Here is a 14,981-nt window from a genome sequence, read left to right on the forward strand (position 1 = left end):
TTATGGCACTGTCTAAGCCAAATAAGCAACTGTTAAATTCAAATTTAAGTTTATTTTCTTTATTTTTTCAACATGTCCTTGTTAAAATCTTGCTTGGAAATATTTTGTCTCCTAGCACAGCATACAATAACATATTAATGTAAGGTTTTTCTTTTTGCAAACCGAAAACAATTTTATTTCCAGAAAATACGTCTACGCTGTTAATAACAGTTTAGAAAAATGTTAAGTCTGTCGATGCCAAAATCATATGGGTTTTGTTATAAAAAGAAAAATATAAATGAAAATGTATTTAACATTGCTAAATGGCACCGGATATGTTTTCGATGTGAACGGTAAGCTAAATCAGCTGTGAGGAAGATAATATTAAGACGAGCTTCATTAGATTATATGGAACTGCGCACGAAATACCGCATAATGGGAGCTCTTGTGGGCACGGCCAACACCAAAGGTTGGAGCTCGAGTGAAGCAGGTAAGAGCGTACTCCTAGTCGAAATCAATTCTTATAATCACATGGGTAATCATTTAGCCCTGCCCTTGGAGCTGACTAAATACGAGACACAGTTGCTCGTAGATGAAGGCCTTGCCGTTCTGGTCAGCAAAGCGGAAGCTTTAACCAAGCCTCCAACTCAAGATATGCTGCAGGCCTATCAAAGGGACTTTGAGTCCCGTTTAATGGCACAGAGAGATGCCTTAAAGACGGAAAAGCTGCGCGAAACCAGACGCCATGTGGACAAAATTATAATCGGCAAACGCAACAAGTTGATAAAGCAAGGAAAACCCGATGAGGGTGAGTGCAAGAATCTTATGGTCCACACAAGCAGTGGCAGATATTTTCTTAGAGGGTTTTAATCTAATAATTCCTCATCTCTTCACAACAGCTGCTGCACTAACCGCAAGAGATGTGTTCCATGAAGTTGCCAACAATTTTGAATTTGATCGCCAGAATGCCCTCGTGGAGCTGCCTTGCTCGCACATGGAATATCACCGTGGGTACCTGAAATACCTCAATTGCCGACTTATTATACTTTATACTTACGTTTTTTGTCTGTTATTACAGTCTCGCAGCTCTGCACTACTCCAGTTTACGACACCAGCTCGCTTAAATATCGGGTTTTTCATGATCTTTGGAAGCGTGGCAAGTTTGTCACGTGTGGCGATGCGTTCGGTGCCGACTTCTTGGTCTATCCCGGCGATCCGTTGCTCTACCACGCCTCCCACATTGTCATCATACAACCAACGTCTGTCATACGTCCCCTGGAACTGATTGCCAAGGTGCGACTGTCGGTTATTGTCAACAAGAACTGCGTGTTTGCCTATGAGGAATCTACTGGCAACACGATTGGTTACCAGACAGTTGCCTGGTGCAATCCGAGCAAGTAGTTGCCAACCACAACAGGTGAGTGAGGTGAATCTATACGTTCCGGATCCAGCACATTTCCTGTTCCCATTCTTAAAATGCCTATAAGAAATTTATACTAATAAGTAGTAATAAGATGATAAATTGTTACCATTGGATGACAAACTAGATAAGTTTAGTTTATAAACAATCTTATTCAAAATCTATTTATTGTTTTATTCCCCTAAATTCTCGTACTAAATATTCATAATTTCCCAATGAATATTTGCAAGCATATTATATTCTTATCTCGTCCTTATTTAGATATATATTTATTATAGTTATATTGGTCGGTTTGTTTTTATTTATTTATTTAATTCAAAAGTGTAGAGTATTTTATTTAATTTGTTAAACATGTTAGGGTTGTAGGAATAATCCGGCTAGTAGGTCTGTGATGGTTAAATTCGGTCTTTAAACGCGAACTTTGAATACACTTTCTTGTAGTTGTAAATTCAAAAGATTTCATTGTATACAATAACAGAGAATTGCGCGACTGGACTCTTTCCCGTCTCTCAACGTGTCGGGAGTGTCTTTGGTCTGTGTGTGTGTGTTTGTGTGTGTGTGTGGGTCGCTGAGTGCGCACTCACACGCGCACACACATAGTGGTATTATGGGAAAGCTAAATAATGAAAGACAAAAACTCTTGGATAGTATTTGGTCTGCTTTTCAAAATTTCTTGGAGTACGCGCGCCACTGGCCTCTCCTCTCAACTGTGTCAAACCTCTCCGTTTGTATCTCGGCAATTGCAGCAGCAGCAGAGCAGGAGAGGGAATCTGCTGCCGCCGCCACTCTGCAGCAGTCACAGGTTAAAATTTGTATGTTAAAATGAGTTTATTATTGCGACGACATTCGAAACGCGGACATGCTTTGTTCTGTTGCGGAAAAGTAAAACAAAATACATATATTATTTAGTGAATGTTGGCTAAAAATGGGTCCATAATTTGATTGTCCCCTTCCCCAAAAGCTAAACGAATGCATATAATATTCAAATGTGTAAAAAGCCAAACAAATATTTGACATACATACGTACATGCGTGCGTACATAATTATTTATACCCATACAAATACATGTGGAATTGTTCGTGCAAATATACAGATGTACGTGTGTATGTGTATATGTTCAAATCACTTTGCGTATACGTTTTGAACAAATTTTAGCATGTTTTCGTTTTTTTAAATAGACTTCGACAACTGAAACAAGAACAAAAACAATGATAAGGTTGCCAAGGGGGGTGGTGCGACAGAGACGAGGCTGTTGCGAGGCCAAGCAATGTCGTGCCGTTCAAATTTCAGGCAGCCAGCCAATCGCACAGTGGTGAAAGAGTCATTCGATTGTAGCTCTTAACACACATTTAAACATCGCTGCAGCTCTTATGCATTGCGGCCTACTGTGCACTGTTACGCTGTCGCTCCCCATGCTTCTCTAACCACCCTAGCCCACCCAATGCTTCTCGCTCAGTATTGCCAGCTTTAAAATACGCTCACTGCTTTAATGCTGATTGGACTTTTAAAGCGGCGGTAACATTTCTCGTGTCCAGCTGAAGCAGCAGCATCAAAATCAAAACAGAGAAAATTTGTAATCTTGCGTCGTTTTTTTCGGCTCTACTCACACGCTGCTCACTTAATTTACTACTTCTCAGAGTATTGGACGCGCCATGGATAGAACTCTCCCTGGCATTATTACTCTCCCCGCCGGCAGCGAATCCAAAACAACACGTTGCTCGATTCTGCTCTTAAGCGGGACTTGATCTGCATAAAAATAGGGTCGAGCTGTCTCTGGGATGCATGTCAAAAATAACAGGTGATTGGCTGAAATTGTTGCTCAAAGAGTATTCGAATGCACAGCTGATAAAGCAATCGTAAGAGCGAGCCGGCTTTTATCAGGATCTTTTAATAGGAGGATATTAGTGTAAGCAGGACTTAGTAATAAAAAAAATAATAGAACTGATGCAATTACAACCTATTTAATATGACCTTATGATTATGGACATTTTCTTTTATTGACAAAACATAATTGAAACATACTTTTACAACCTATATCTATTTTATTTTTTGTTTAATTTATTTCTTTTACAAGATTATTTGGCTTACTGAAATGCTCTTTCATTTGCGTTTCACTTAAATTTATTTACATCTGGCAATGCTACTAGTAAACTGTACTTTCAAGAGCGCACACTGCCAGCCATCTCTCTCACTCTCATGCGCTCACCGCAGCAACAGTGTCACTAACACACATACGCGCACACACATAGATACGTTCATACTCAACACACACACACACGTGTAACCACCACCAAAAAGCGGTTATGCGCGCATGATCAGAAATTTTCTCCGTATAGAGACTAAAACTCGTCATACGACGCGACCGCGCCGCGCTGGCAGAACGTAATTCGATCGAATACTCAGAGCTCAGTTCGAGTTATTCAACGCTGGCGAGCAGCAGCAGCAGCAAAAAGAAAACCAAGAGCCAGAGCTACCAACCGTGAGCGGCAATCAAGAAGGGAAAGCAAACCGAGTATAAAATAGCAGCCAGCAGATTTTTCTTTGCGCTCCGGTGAGAAGATAATTTCAACATGCATAAAATTGTTCGCTCCGGGAGCGACGGCGTGTAAACAAACAAAATAACAACACAAAAGTGAATGAAATTGTAGTTATAGAACAAACGCATAGGTAAACCCAAAATGCGTGGCGTTAACTGTACAGAGACAGCAAAAAAAAAAAAAATGAAAAAAAAAGAATAATTTGGAGAACTCGAACAACTTATGAATATTGCTGGGTGTGACTGATAATGTTTGTGTGCTGATGGCGCGCTTTTTTAGTGATTTATTATTAAAAGAATATTTTTGTATTGTTGCCAGTTCGTGTTAGCTGTGTGTTTTTCCATGTCTAAAGTCATGCATTTCCATACGTTCGACCATTGGTCTGTGGGGGGCGGGCGGGCGGCCCACATTTCATATACGAGCTGTAAAACTTGCTCTCTTGTTGTCTCGCTCTCGCGCGCTCACAGTGTTTGGGAGAGGGAGTGAGGTGTGCGCGTGGAGCTCATGCGCCAGTCATCCCCCTCCCCTCCCACACACACACACACACACACACACAAACACGTTTGGAATCACATGTACATATATAAAAATTTTTCTCGCGAGAGAGCGAGAGCACATGACTTATGTGTTGTTTGCTTGCCATCTGCTTATGCTCTTTACTCTTTTCTTTCAGGGGGCAACGATAAGACGCAGCGCGCCATTCAGTCTTCGTGAAAGCTCGTGGACGTGGAGCAGTGGAGCAGCATCATCATTTGAAGCTGCCATTTAGATGAAATTTCTTGTTAGACCGTTGCAAGAATAACAGCCTCGTCGTGTTAGCCACAAACAGCAATCAATACAATTACAACGCTGGAGAACAACTGTTGGATTTGGACACGACAGCCCTAATGTCGTTGCCAATGAATTCACTGTACTCGCTCACCTGGGGCGATTATGGCACATCTCTGGTATCAGCCATACAATTGTTGCGGTGCCATGGAGACCTCGTCGATTGCACACTGGCAGCCGGCGGACGCAGTTTCCCAGCCCATAAAATCGTGCTCTGTGCGGCTTCTCCATTTCTATTGGACTTGCTAAAGGTGAGTACGCGGCGAGAGCTTTTGTCAAACATAACCTCAACAACGTTCTTCTGGCATGTGTTTTTGCGCGTACAGTTTGTAAACAGAGAAATCAAAGTCGTCGTTCGACTTGCCAAATAGGTTAATATGTGTTTGTGCGTGCTAGTGTATGTGTTATTGTGTAGCAGTTTGGCTCCCCAACTCAATGTGCATGTGAGCTATAAAAGTGTTTGTGTGCGTATCTGTAAGCGTGTGTGTGCGATTTAGAAAAGTATGCACTCGCGCTCTGCTCCTGGCTTAAACACACACTTGGCGCTCTGGGCCTATGCTCAGCAGCAGCATGAACCATCGGTGTCGTCTCCTACTTTCTCGTCATTTTAGTTTGCCAGAGATTTCCGTGTAAGTTTTCAATTGTCAATTGAGTTGAATGAGTTGCGTACTCTTTTGCGCTAACGCTGACGTTGCCATATTGTGTCCGTCCCCCTTACCCTGTGTCCTGTGTCGCTTATCAACTTGTTTATAATAAAAATGTATAAGCTTTTATGAGTGTCAAAGAGCGAGAGAGAAAGAGAGAATGTGAGAGAGAGTGCGAGAGTAAGCGCTTTGGTTAGGGAGGGGGAGCAAAAGTTGCGCCAACTGTTAAGTGTGTTAGAGCGAGCGCAAACGAGAGCGCCAAGCGACGGGGCTGCCTGACTGGCTCTGGCTGCTAAGGTTGTTGTTGCTGTTGTTGGGTGCACACGAGCGCGACCTCTTTTTGCTTATGCGAGCAAGTGTGTGTGTGTGTGTATGCTTAATGTACAGTTGATATTGGCTATGGGGACATATTGAAAGGGATGCAGCAGCAGGAAAAGAAATGATAAAAGTGTCATTTTAATTATTTATAGGTGGTACTAAAAATGCATTGGACGCGTAGTTTACCTACAAACACACTCATAAGTTTCATAAATCGTATTGAGTTTGTTATATTCAAGCTTCACTGTTCATTGTAGACAGCTCATATCAAAATTATATATCAACACATTTATGTACATACACATGTCTTTATATACGTACACACGTATATATGTATGTGCTTATGTGAATCTCATTTGCTTTTTGATTTGGGTTTTTATTTTTGTTGCTACACTTTAACATTTTCAATTTTATGTGCTGTACTGTACTTATTTCAGTGCAGTATTTCATTGCTTGATTTGTTGTATTTTTCTTTTTTCCTTTTTTTGCCTTTCTACTAAATTACTTGCATTGTACGTTGAAGAACTTGCACTGTAGATCAGCGCCAATCAGATATTCATTGTTATTGTTTCTGCGTCCACATGTCAAATGACCAAAACAGAGCGGAGCAGAGTGTAGAACACCTGACGCTGGCATCGGCTTTACGTTCGCTCCCCCGTTCAAAAAGTAAACAGAGCGTAATTTTTAAAAACGTCGCTCAGAGTCGGTCGCGGGAAATGTCAAAAATTGGTTTTATATGTGAACTCTGCAAGAGTCGCAGCCACAAGATGTACTCGTACATATACTGATCTCGTTACACTCACACACACACGCTAAACACGTAGACAATGCTCTTTGTTGCTCCCGCTCCCTCACAAAGTGCAAGCAGTGAAAAGCAACCACTCTGAAAAAATCGATGAGCGTCAGCAATGGCGAGTGCGACGTCAGCAGCAGAAGTAGGTAGACCAACACGCAGGCAGGCAGGCAGCGGGCCAGCCAGGCAAGCTGAAGGGAGTGTAGAGTTCAAAGAGCGTGCGGTACGCGGCCCTTGTGCGGGTTTGAGTGCGACGGAGCGCGGCAAGCGCTGGATGACATTTAAAGAGATTGGGCGAGAGGCGCTGGCAGCGCAACGCTGCTGGCGGCGAGTGGTAAACTGTCGCTCACCGCTTTAAGCGGGCCTCTGAACGCCGCAGACTTTTTGCTTGCCTGCTAATTAAATCCGTGGCATGTTGTGAGCGTGCGAGCGAGCGGGGTGCTCTTTCTTGAGCAGCGCGACGCAGCGGTTATGGGCTCTGTCAGCATCTCCAATCCTGCTGCAGAAATGCAGAGCGCGCACAGCGAAAAGCCGGTTTATTGTGATGAGAGTATGTGCTTGCTTGTCTCTGTGTGCGTGTGCTTGTGCGTGTGCATGTACGTGTTTCTGTTTCTGTTTGTGTTTCGTTTCGTTTTGCTTATGCGAATGTGTGAGTTTGTCGACCATTTATCCGTTTGTTTTGATGGTCTCACTTGATGGCCAATTCTTTTGTCTCTGTTTTGAATTAACGCACGCCGGAGCAGCAGCGTTGAATGAGCGCGCGCGTTCCGCAACCGGCAAGTGTATTTGGAGCGCCAAATACAACGGTATATTGCTAGAGAAATCTGTTGCCCAGCAGAAATTTCGAACATGAAATACCCACAGAGTAAACATTACTTATTTACGTTTAATGTTCATACGAACTGTTTTAGCTTATTTTTTGTTCGCTTTCCAAGTTAAAATATTATTGGTAAAAAATTAGAAAAATAGAGTGTAAGAATAAAATTCAGTCACATCTCACAGATGTGCAACAATTATTTTATGCACACTTGTATATCCCGTTAAATCATAAGTTTTGTATACTTTTGTTTAGAACACGCCATGCAAACATCCAGTGGTGATGTTGGCCGGCGTCAATGCCAACGATTTGGAGGCACTGCTGGAGTTCGTCTATCGGGGCGAGGTAAGCGTCGATCATGCGCAGCTGCCATCGCTGCTGCAGGCGGCGCAGTGCCTCAATATTCAGGGCCTGGCACCGCAGACAGTGACTAAGGATGACTACACAACGCACTCGATACAACTGCAGCATATGATACCCCAGCACCATGACCAGGATCAATTGATAGCAACTATTGCCACGGCTCCGCAGCAAACTGTGCACGCGCAGGTTGTAGAGGATATACACCACCAGGGACAGATTCTGCAGGCAACCACACAGACTAATGCAGCCGGACATCAGCAAACGATTGTGACAGCAGACGCATCCAAGCACGATCAGGCAGTAATCCAGAGTTTCTTGCCGGCACGCAAGCGAAAACCGCGCGTCAAGAAAATGTCACGTAAGTGTCAGATAAAAATCACGATCAGTTGGGAGTCCTGTTGTAACGTGAACTCTCCTTTCTCTCATAAACAGCATCGGCACCGAAGGTCCCTAAAATTGAAGGCATGGACACGATTATGGGCACACCGACATCCTCTCAGTTGGCCGCACAGCAGCAGCAGCAAGTAGTGCAGCAACAGCAGGTTCTGGACGAAAATGGCGCCGAAACGCAACTGTTAACCAGCACACCGATCATCAAAAGCGAAGGACAAAAGGTTGAGACAATTGTCACAATGGACCCCAACAATATGATACCCGTGACATCGGCAAATGCGGCCACTGGAGAAATAACAACTGCGTCTGGAACAACCGTAACGCCCGGCGCCAGCGGCAGTACCGCCACGCCAAAGGCCAAACGCACTAAACATCCGCCTGGGACAGAAAGTGAGTCATTTGATGGTGTCCTTTAAGGTACAACATTAACATTTATTTTTTTCGCTAATTGTCTGTGCAGAGCCTCGGTCACGCTCACAATCGGAACAACCTGCTACTTGCCCCATTTGCTATGCCGTCATACGTCAATCGCGCAATCTGCGTCGCCATCTCGAGCTGCGGCACTTTGCCAAGCCGGGCATCAAAAAGGAGAAGAAAAGTAAGTCCGGTAATGATACCACACTAGACACCAGCGGTGAGCTAAATAACACAACCGTGGGCGACACCAGTGCAACGGGCACACCATCGGCAACGGAGACGCCAGTTCGTGGCGGTGTAACGCACTTACCAAGGGTCGTACCCACGTCCACGCCCACCAGTAACACTATTATGGCCAGTACTGTGCTGCCACAGCAGCAACTGCAACAGCAGCACCACCAAACACCGCAGCAGCAGCAACAACAACAACAACAGCAACAACAACAACAGCAGCAACACTTAAACACATCAACACTAAGCGGAGCGGGTGGTGGTCAAACGCATCTCATGGGCGTCAATGTCAAGCATGAGGGCGGTAGCGGCAGCGGAAGCAGCGGCGCCGCTGCGCAGCAGGGCATGCAAAATGTTATACATATTGTGGGCGATCAAGTGTTTCTGCCGCAGCAGCAGCAGCCCCAATAATAACGACGCCGCCGCCCAATGCCGGCCGCCTAATCATTCCACCTTAACACCCACCCACTCACATACACATACATGTAACACAACACCTGCACATACACTTACACACACACACACACCCACACAATGTTTGTAAATAACAAAAAACATCCGTCAACAAATGAATGTTTATTTCATTTTGTATAATTTTTGTTGTAAGTTTCATAATTTCGCTTTAAAAATTTTTAACCAATAATAACAAAGGAAAAGTTAATAATTATGCAGTATTTTCTTGCATATAACGGTGAATACTCAAACAATTTTACTTCAAACAAAAAAAAAAAAAACAAATAATAATTATGTCGCGTTATATTTGTAAAATGTAAAAAAAGGAACAAAAACCATTAACAAATAATTTATAATTGTAAGCTTTCTTTGTGGCTTAAAAGAAAAAAATTCACTTTAAGTTTCATTTTAAATAATATATATTAACATATATTATAAATTGTTTAATAAATATATACGTATATCATTTTTATGTAACCAAAATTTTTTGCAATTAATTTTGACGCTGCGGCAATTAGTTAATATTCATTTATCCCATTCGATCGACTCTTGTTTGTGTGCACTTTGTTTTTGTTCTTGTTTTTATTTGCTTTGCAAGAAAATACTGTACTTTGATTTTTAACTATTCTAAAATACGTTTAAATCTTGAGCTTGTGATTCTAGTTTGTATAGAATTTACCATGTTTTTTTTAATGTTTGATTTTTATTTTAAAATTTAATTTTGATCTTTCGGTTTTATATTTCTTTTTGATTTTAATATTTGTTTGTTTGTTTTATTAATTTATTTTTTCGTTTAACTATTTTTTGTTTGTAATAAATTAGGCACACTCGTAACTATATTATTTTTTTTTAATTTCTTCACTTATTAATCTTATTCATTATCTACTAATCTTCTTGTTAGACTAAATTACACACACACACGTACACACACACACAAACACTCTAGGCACACACACTTAACTCTTTCACATCGCTCCTTCAATTTCTGCTGTCGTTGTTTTTAGTCAGGTTGTTGTTACAGTTGCTTTGACATCTGACCAAGTTGGTGTCGCCCTAACGTATCCGTTGAAATTGTCTTTACACACGTTGCTTGGACACAATTCTGATACTCATCTTCCAAATACTTTGCAGCACCCAGCGGCAAGAAACCTGGCGGCAGCACACCCGGCTCTGTGCAGTCGCAGTCGGGCGGCAGCGGCGCGCTGAGCTCCAGCGGAGTTGTGCCCCAAGTGCAGACGGTGCAGTCGCTTCATCCGATGCAGAGCGTACAAGTCAAAAAGGATCCCGATGCACAACAGCAGCAGCAACAACAACAACAGCAGCAGCAACAGCAACAGCAACAAGCAATGACAGTTACCACCACGGCCGGGGGCCAAGTGCAACAGCAGCAGGTGCAGCAGGTTCAGGTGCAACAGCAACAGCCACTGCAGCATCACCAGATTATCGATTCGTCTGGCAACATGACAACGCCCACAACCAGTGCCCAGGCGGCCGCCCAGCAACAGGCGAACAATCAGCAGCAGCAGCAACAGCAGCTGGTCGCCCAGTCAGATGGTAGTGAGAGCGGTACGCCGTTATCTATTGCCCAGGTGCAAACGTTGCAGGGTCATCAGATAATTGGCAATTTGAATCAGGTGAATATGACTGATTTTCAACAGCAACAACAATCACAACAACAACAACAGCAGCAGCAGCAACAGCAGCAGCAGCAACAACAACAAACACAACCACCACAGACGCTTTGAGTAGCACGTACAGCTCTGACGAATCGAACCGAATCATAGACCCCTTTATTATAAACCCAATCCCTGACTTGGTTCTCCAATATGCTTAACTCTTCCCGGAATGTGTGTAGTAAAATATGGTATATACCATCTAAACTAGGATATGTGGAGCGAACTATGCAACCCAATGGCAAACTGTGCTAGCGCCTAGACAACTATTTTTAATCTGGGCCCGATCAGATCAGATAAAAACTTAAATCAGGTCTGCAAACCAGCTTAGGATCTATTCCGATTCCAATAAGTTCTCACCATCATATACAACTTAAATTGTTTTCTTAAAATGTTGCTTACATAACAGATTAAGGTTTAAACCTCAAGTCAGGTAGCTGGTTCTGGTTCTGATAGAGAAACGATTTATATATCAACATGTTTAAATATGCTTTTGTGTGTGATTTGCAAATAGTTCCAGTTCCCGAAACGGGAGTCAGTTGTCATGAAGTTGTCACGGGTTTGCTCTGCATATCACAAGTGCCTTTAGTTTTTATAATCCATTTTGTTGTACAATTTTGTTAACTTTAAATATTGATTTGGCTACAAATATTTTGTTCTGCAATACTTAGTTATTATTTAAGAACGCCCTATGGTTATTGGACTATGTAATGTGCTGTAGTTTGACATGTCCCACGCCCCCTCCCAATCCATGTAATGTGTATGTAGTCTTAATTGGACAGACTAGACAAGCTAGTCAAACTTAATATCTGATCAGTGTAGTGTTATTGTGGACCTGCCCGAAAGTCGGGTCAATTGTAAGCAATTGTTTTGTGAATATTTACATGACTTTTGCATTGTGTAGATTGTCTTAAATATGTTTAGCTAAAATTATCTAAAGCAAAGTGAGGTTCAATTGTAGTTTGTCTGACGGAGATAAGATCTATATATTGAGTTAATGCTGTCCACTTGGACCTGTACTTCTGCCTTAACTCTGCTCTTACCAAGCAGCTATCTATAAGCTTTAGTTTCTCTTATTTTCTCCGCTCTTAGACCAAAATAGCTTTGGTGCTACACTGTACAAAATGATGTACACTATACACTTTATATTTAATATACAAAAAGCTCTTTATATTTACATAATTATTTTTTAATCTTAATAGTTGCAAATTTTTTTAAATAAGTCGCCTTTTTTTGGATTAGGTCATATATTTGCCTTGATTTTTACTTAGAAATTATACACAACAAAAATTATATCAATTTTTATTTACTTTTCGTCTTTAAATGTAGCAAATATTTGGCCTGTCTAAAAAATACCTTAACTCTTATGACTTAAATAAAATAAAATTTTATTTAAAACAAATATACATGAATAAACCAAAATCTGTTTGAAAAAAAATGTACAAAATTTTTGTTCCATATTTGGTGTTGGATCTTTTATTTTTTAGCCCACATTTAAACAATAGAATATTTATATAATTTCTGAACATTCCAGTTTTTGCTAATATATAATTTTTTCTTTTCGCTATAAATTTGTTTATTAACTTTGCTTCACAACTGTATTTTACAATCTACCCAAATTCACAAATTGGTTGCTCAATCTTTAATCAATAACAAAGCTATGTTTTGTTATTACGTATGTGTGTGTGTGTGCATGTTCTACCGCAAGTCTAACCATGCTTTAATATATTTGTCACACCTTGAACTAAACTTTTTGACATTGCACTCAACGCATCAACATGAAACTCACAACAACTCGACACCCTAACACCAGGTCTTATGAAATAACTCGAGCTCTTTAGGCAAATATAAATATATAAACTTGTTAAAAAGTTGGTCAATAACAAAGTACTTAGAATGACTGACTAACACATGATCAAATGACTAAAGAATTCCAATATCAAACAGAAAACTAGAGAAACATATCTAACCCAACATATATAAAGTTAAAGATCGCGCAATGATTTATTTTTCGGAGCTATTTTATGTCGCCCTTGCACTATCATAACATAATCTCACATTGGATCCATAACCAAGTCATTAACAAATCGTTTTTTATCTTGTCTTCTCTCTTTTCGCTGCCTCGTTGTTAACTCACCAACTCTAATCTATAAAAAAATAACTAAAATTTGTTAAAATATCGCAACTCATGCATCAACCAACCAAACAACCAACCCAACAAACAACCGTATCATTCATGAACAATCAATGAAATTAGGGCAACAACAAGAACATTTTGGTAAAGAAGGTTTTCATTTTGAAAGGCGGTAATAATACGTAATGATGAGCCAACGATATGACCAGCGGCCCTGGAGGAGGCGGAGGCTTCGGGGGCGGTGGGCAGCCAGCGCAGCAGCACAGCGGCAACAATGGTAAATGCACCAACAACAGCAATAACAGCAACGCAAGCGAACGCAGCAGCGCAGCAACAACAGTGAACAGCAGCAGCAGTAATGCAGCAACAGCAACATCTGCAACTGCAACTGCAACTGGAACTGGAACTGGTGGAGCATTGCAACGCCGCGTCTTGCGCGGCCATGCTGCACAAACAACCAGTGGGGAGCGAGTTCTGCTCATTAACTATGTGCCCCAATCGGGCGCATCAGCAGCAACAACATCAACAACCTCCACAGCCAGCGCATCACAGTTGCCCACACGCAAGATACTCCAGGCCAGAGCCACAGCAGCGGCAGCAGCAGCAGGAGCAGCGGGAACATCAGCTGCATCTGCAGGAGGTGCCACCAATGCGGCAACCACACCATCTGTCTCCTTTGCTGGCCTTGGCTCTGAGGTGACAGTTACCTTGACGCGCACCAATCAGCGCGCCAGCGTAACCAATGTCACTGCCGCCGGTCATATTGTTAGGAATCAGCAAACCGTCTATCAGACAACAACCACATCCGCAGCTGGCGGATCAACCAGCACGACAAGCATGCATGAGCCAGTGCAGCATTTGGCAGCGTCAACATCGCCGCCACCGCTGCGCTGGCAACAGCAGCAGCAACAGCACGAATATCAGCATGAGCACCATTTGGTGGAGGAGGAACACATTATCATAGATCATCATCAGCAAGCGGAAGCAGATGATCAATTGATTGAGTATGATGGCAGCGAGGGTGTTGTCATCGAGGATCAACACCACCATCAACAACAGCAGCAACATCAACAACAGCAGCAGCGGCAACACCACCATCACCATCTGCAGCATCAGCATCATCAGATGGATTTGCAGGAGGATCTGCAAGATACCGATCCACAACACCAAGAGCACCATGAGGGAGTCCAGGAGGTTTATCTGCAATAGAACCCTGTTACATAAACATAAACAAAGCGATTAATATTATCCATATAGTACATATAGCTGTTAGTTTCCCATAAGTTTTGGACTTGTCACATGATCGTAATCGCCAACAAATTGAGCTTATCTAATGGATACATGCATGCGTATGTAAGAATAGTAAATGTTGTTATCTTGCCGAACCCGGAATTTACTTCACCTATTTAAGCTTTTACCATCCTTTACATACTTATATATGTATTCATTTTATAATGCCCATGTTCTATTGTATATATTGAACAATACGAAACACTTAAAGTTAATTAATTAACAATACAAAAAATGCATATGTATAAAGTTAATTGGCATAAAATATAAGAAACTACGAATAGTATTTTTAGAACGTTGGAAAACACACCGCAAAAATAAAACAAAAACTCTTAAGTAAATGAAAAGAATTAAATATTTTTGTACCATAAAAATTATGCTTCAAGTTCGAAAATAGTATATACAAATATTTCATAATTTAAATTTACGAAAGATGAAGTTATTATCGTCAGTTTTAAATTAATCAATATCAATTGTAAAATATAGATTTCAAGATATAGAACTCCATTTAAAATACGTAAATTTAACGATATATACATATGTATTTAAAAATTGAAAAACATTTTTGACATTTGAAAAATTGTTGAAGAAGATGGCAAAAAATGCGCCCATATGCGGCATATGTATGCATACAGAGCCGATATCATATATAATGTATGGTGTATGTAAACCCAGTTTGGGGCCAAGGCAA

General features: G+C 41.4%; 3 protein-coding genes across 6 annotated transcripts; all 3 read left to right on the forward strand.

Moving 5' to 3' along the window:
* Positions 1–243: 243 nt before the first annotated feature.
* Positions 244–4,682, forward strand: LOC115770475 (tRNA-splicing endonuclease subunit Sen34). Of its 2 annotated transcripts, XM_030715760.1 has the most exons (6): positions 244–332; positions 383–469; positions 527–787; positions 879–986; positions 1,058–1,396; positions 4,610–4,682. In XM_030715760.1, the coding sequence occupies exons 1-5, from the start codon at positions 278–280 to the stop codon at positions 1,378–1,380; spliced, it is 834 nt and encodes a 277-aa protein (XP_030571620.1). In that variant the 5' UTR covers positions 244–277; the 3' UTR covers positions 1,381–1,396; positions 4,610–4,682. The 2 variants fall into 2 exon arrangements, with proteins under 2 accessions (XP_030571620.1, XP_030571619.1); XM_030715759.1 differs by lacking the exon at positions 4,610–4,682 and having other exon boundaries at positions 1,058–1,498.
* Positions 4,683–4,812: 130 nt separating this feature from the next.
* LOC115770473 (transcription factor GAGA) lies at positions 4,813–13,201 on the forward strand. Of its 3 annotated transcripts, XM_030715756.1 has the most exons (6): positions 4,813–5,015; positions 7,592–8,057; positions 8,132–8,482; positions 8,553–8,690; positions 10,325–10,827; positions 13,124–13,201. In XM_030715756.1, the coding sequence occupies exons 1-6, from the start codon at positions 4,824–4,826 to the stop codon at positions 13,184–13,186; spliced, it is 1,713 nt and encodes a 570-aa protein (XP_030571616.1). In that variant the 5' UTR covers positions 4,813–4,823; the 3' UTR covers positions 13,187–13,201. The 3 variants fall into 3 exon arrangements, with proteins under 3 accessions (XP_030571616.1, XP_030571615.1, XP_030571617.1); XM_030715755.1 differs by lacking the exon at positions 13,124–13,201 and having other exon boundaries at positions 10,325–12,263; XM_030715757.1 differs by lacking the exons at positions 4,813–5,015; positions 13,124–13,201 and adding an exon at positions 7,062–7,069 and having other exon boundaries at positions 10,325–12,262.
* LOC115770474 (probable nuclear hormone receptor HR38) lies at positions 13,186–14,966 on the forward strand. The gene has a single exon (XM_030715758.1). It carries the CDS (start codon positions 13,202–13,204, stop codon positions 14,207–14,209), a length of 1,008 nt encoding a protein of 335 aa, XP_030571618.1. The 5' UTR covers positions 13,186–13,201; the 3' UTR covers positions 14,210–14,966.
* Positions 14,967–14,981: the final 15 nt, after the last annotated feature.

This window comes from Drosophila novamexicana, unplaced genomic scaffold (assembly GCF_003285875.2).
Source record: "Drosophila novamexicana strain 15010-1031.04,08,12 unplaced genomic scaffold, DnovRS2.1 tig00004555-arrow-pilon, whole genome shotgun sequence".
Lineage (NCBI taxonomy): Eukaryota > Metazoa > Arthropoda > Insecta > Diptera > Drosophilidae > Drosophila > Drosophila novamexicana.

Bases quoted from the DNA above. Each gene is read 5' to 3' on its own strand.
- LOC115770475 (XM_030715760.1), top strand. From the start codon at position 278: ATGAAAATGTATTTAACATTGCTAAATGGCACCGGATATGTTTTCGAT. The intron at 333-382 runs GTAAGCTAAATC...GAGCTTCATTAG, and splicing joins ATATGTTTTCGATGTGAACG to ATTATATGGAACTGCGCACG. The intron at 987-1,057 runs GTGGGTACCTGA...CTGTTATTACAG, and splicing joins CTCGCACATGGAATATCACC to TCTCGCAGCTCTGCACTACT.
- LOC115770473 (XM_030715755.1), top strand. From the start codon at position 4,824: ATGTCGTTGCCAATGAATTCACTGTACTCGCTCACCTGGGGCGATTAT. The intron at 8,483-8,552 runs GTGAGTCATTTG...TTGTCTGTGCAG, and splicing joins ACATCCGCCTGGGACAGAAA to AGCCTCGGTCACGCTCACAA. The intron at 8,691-10,324 runs GTAAGTCCGGTA...AATACTTTGCAG, and splicing joins CATCAAAAAGGAGAAGAAAA to CACCCAGCGGCAAGAAACCT.
- LOC115770474 (XM_030715758.1), top strand. From the start codon at position 13,202: ATGACCAGCGGCCCTGGAGGAGGCGGAGGCTTCGGGGGCGGTGGGCAG.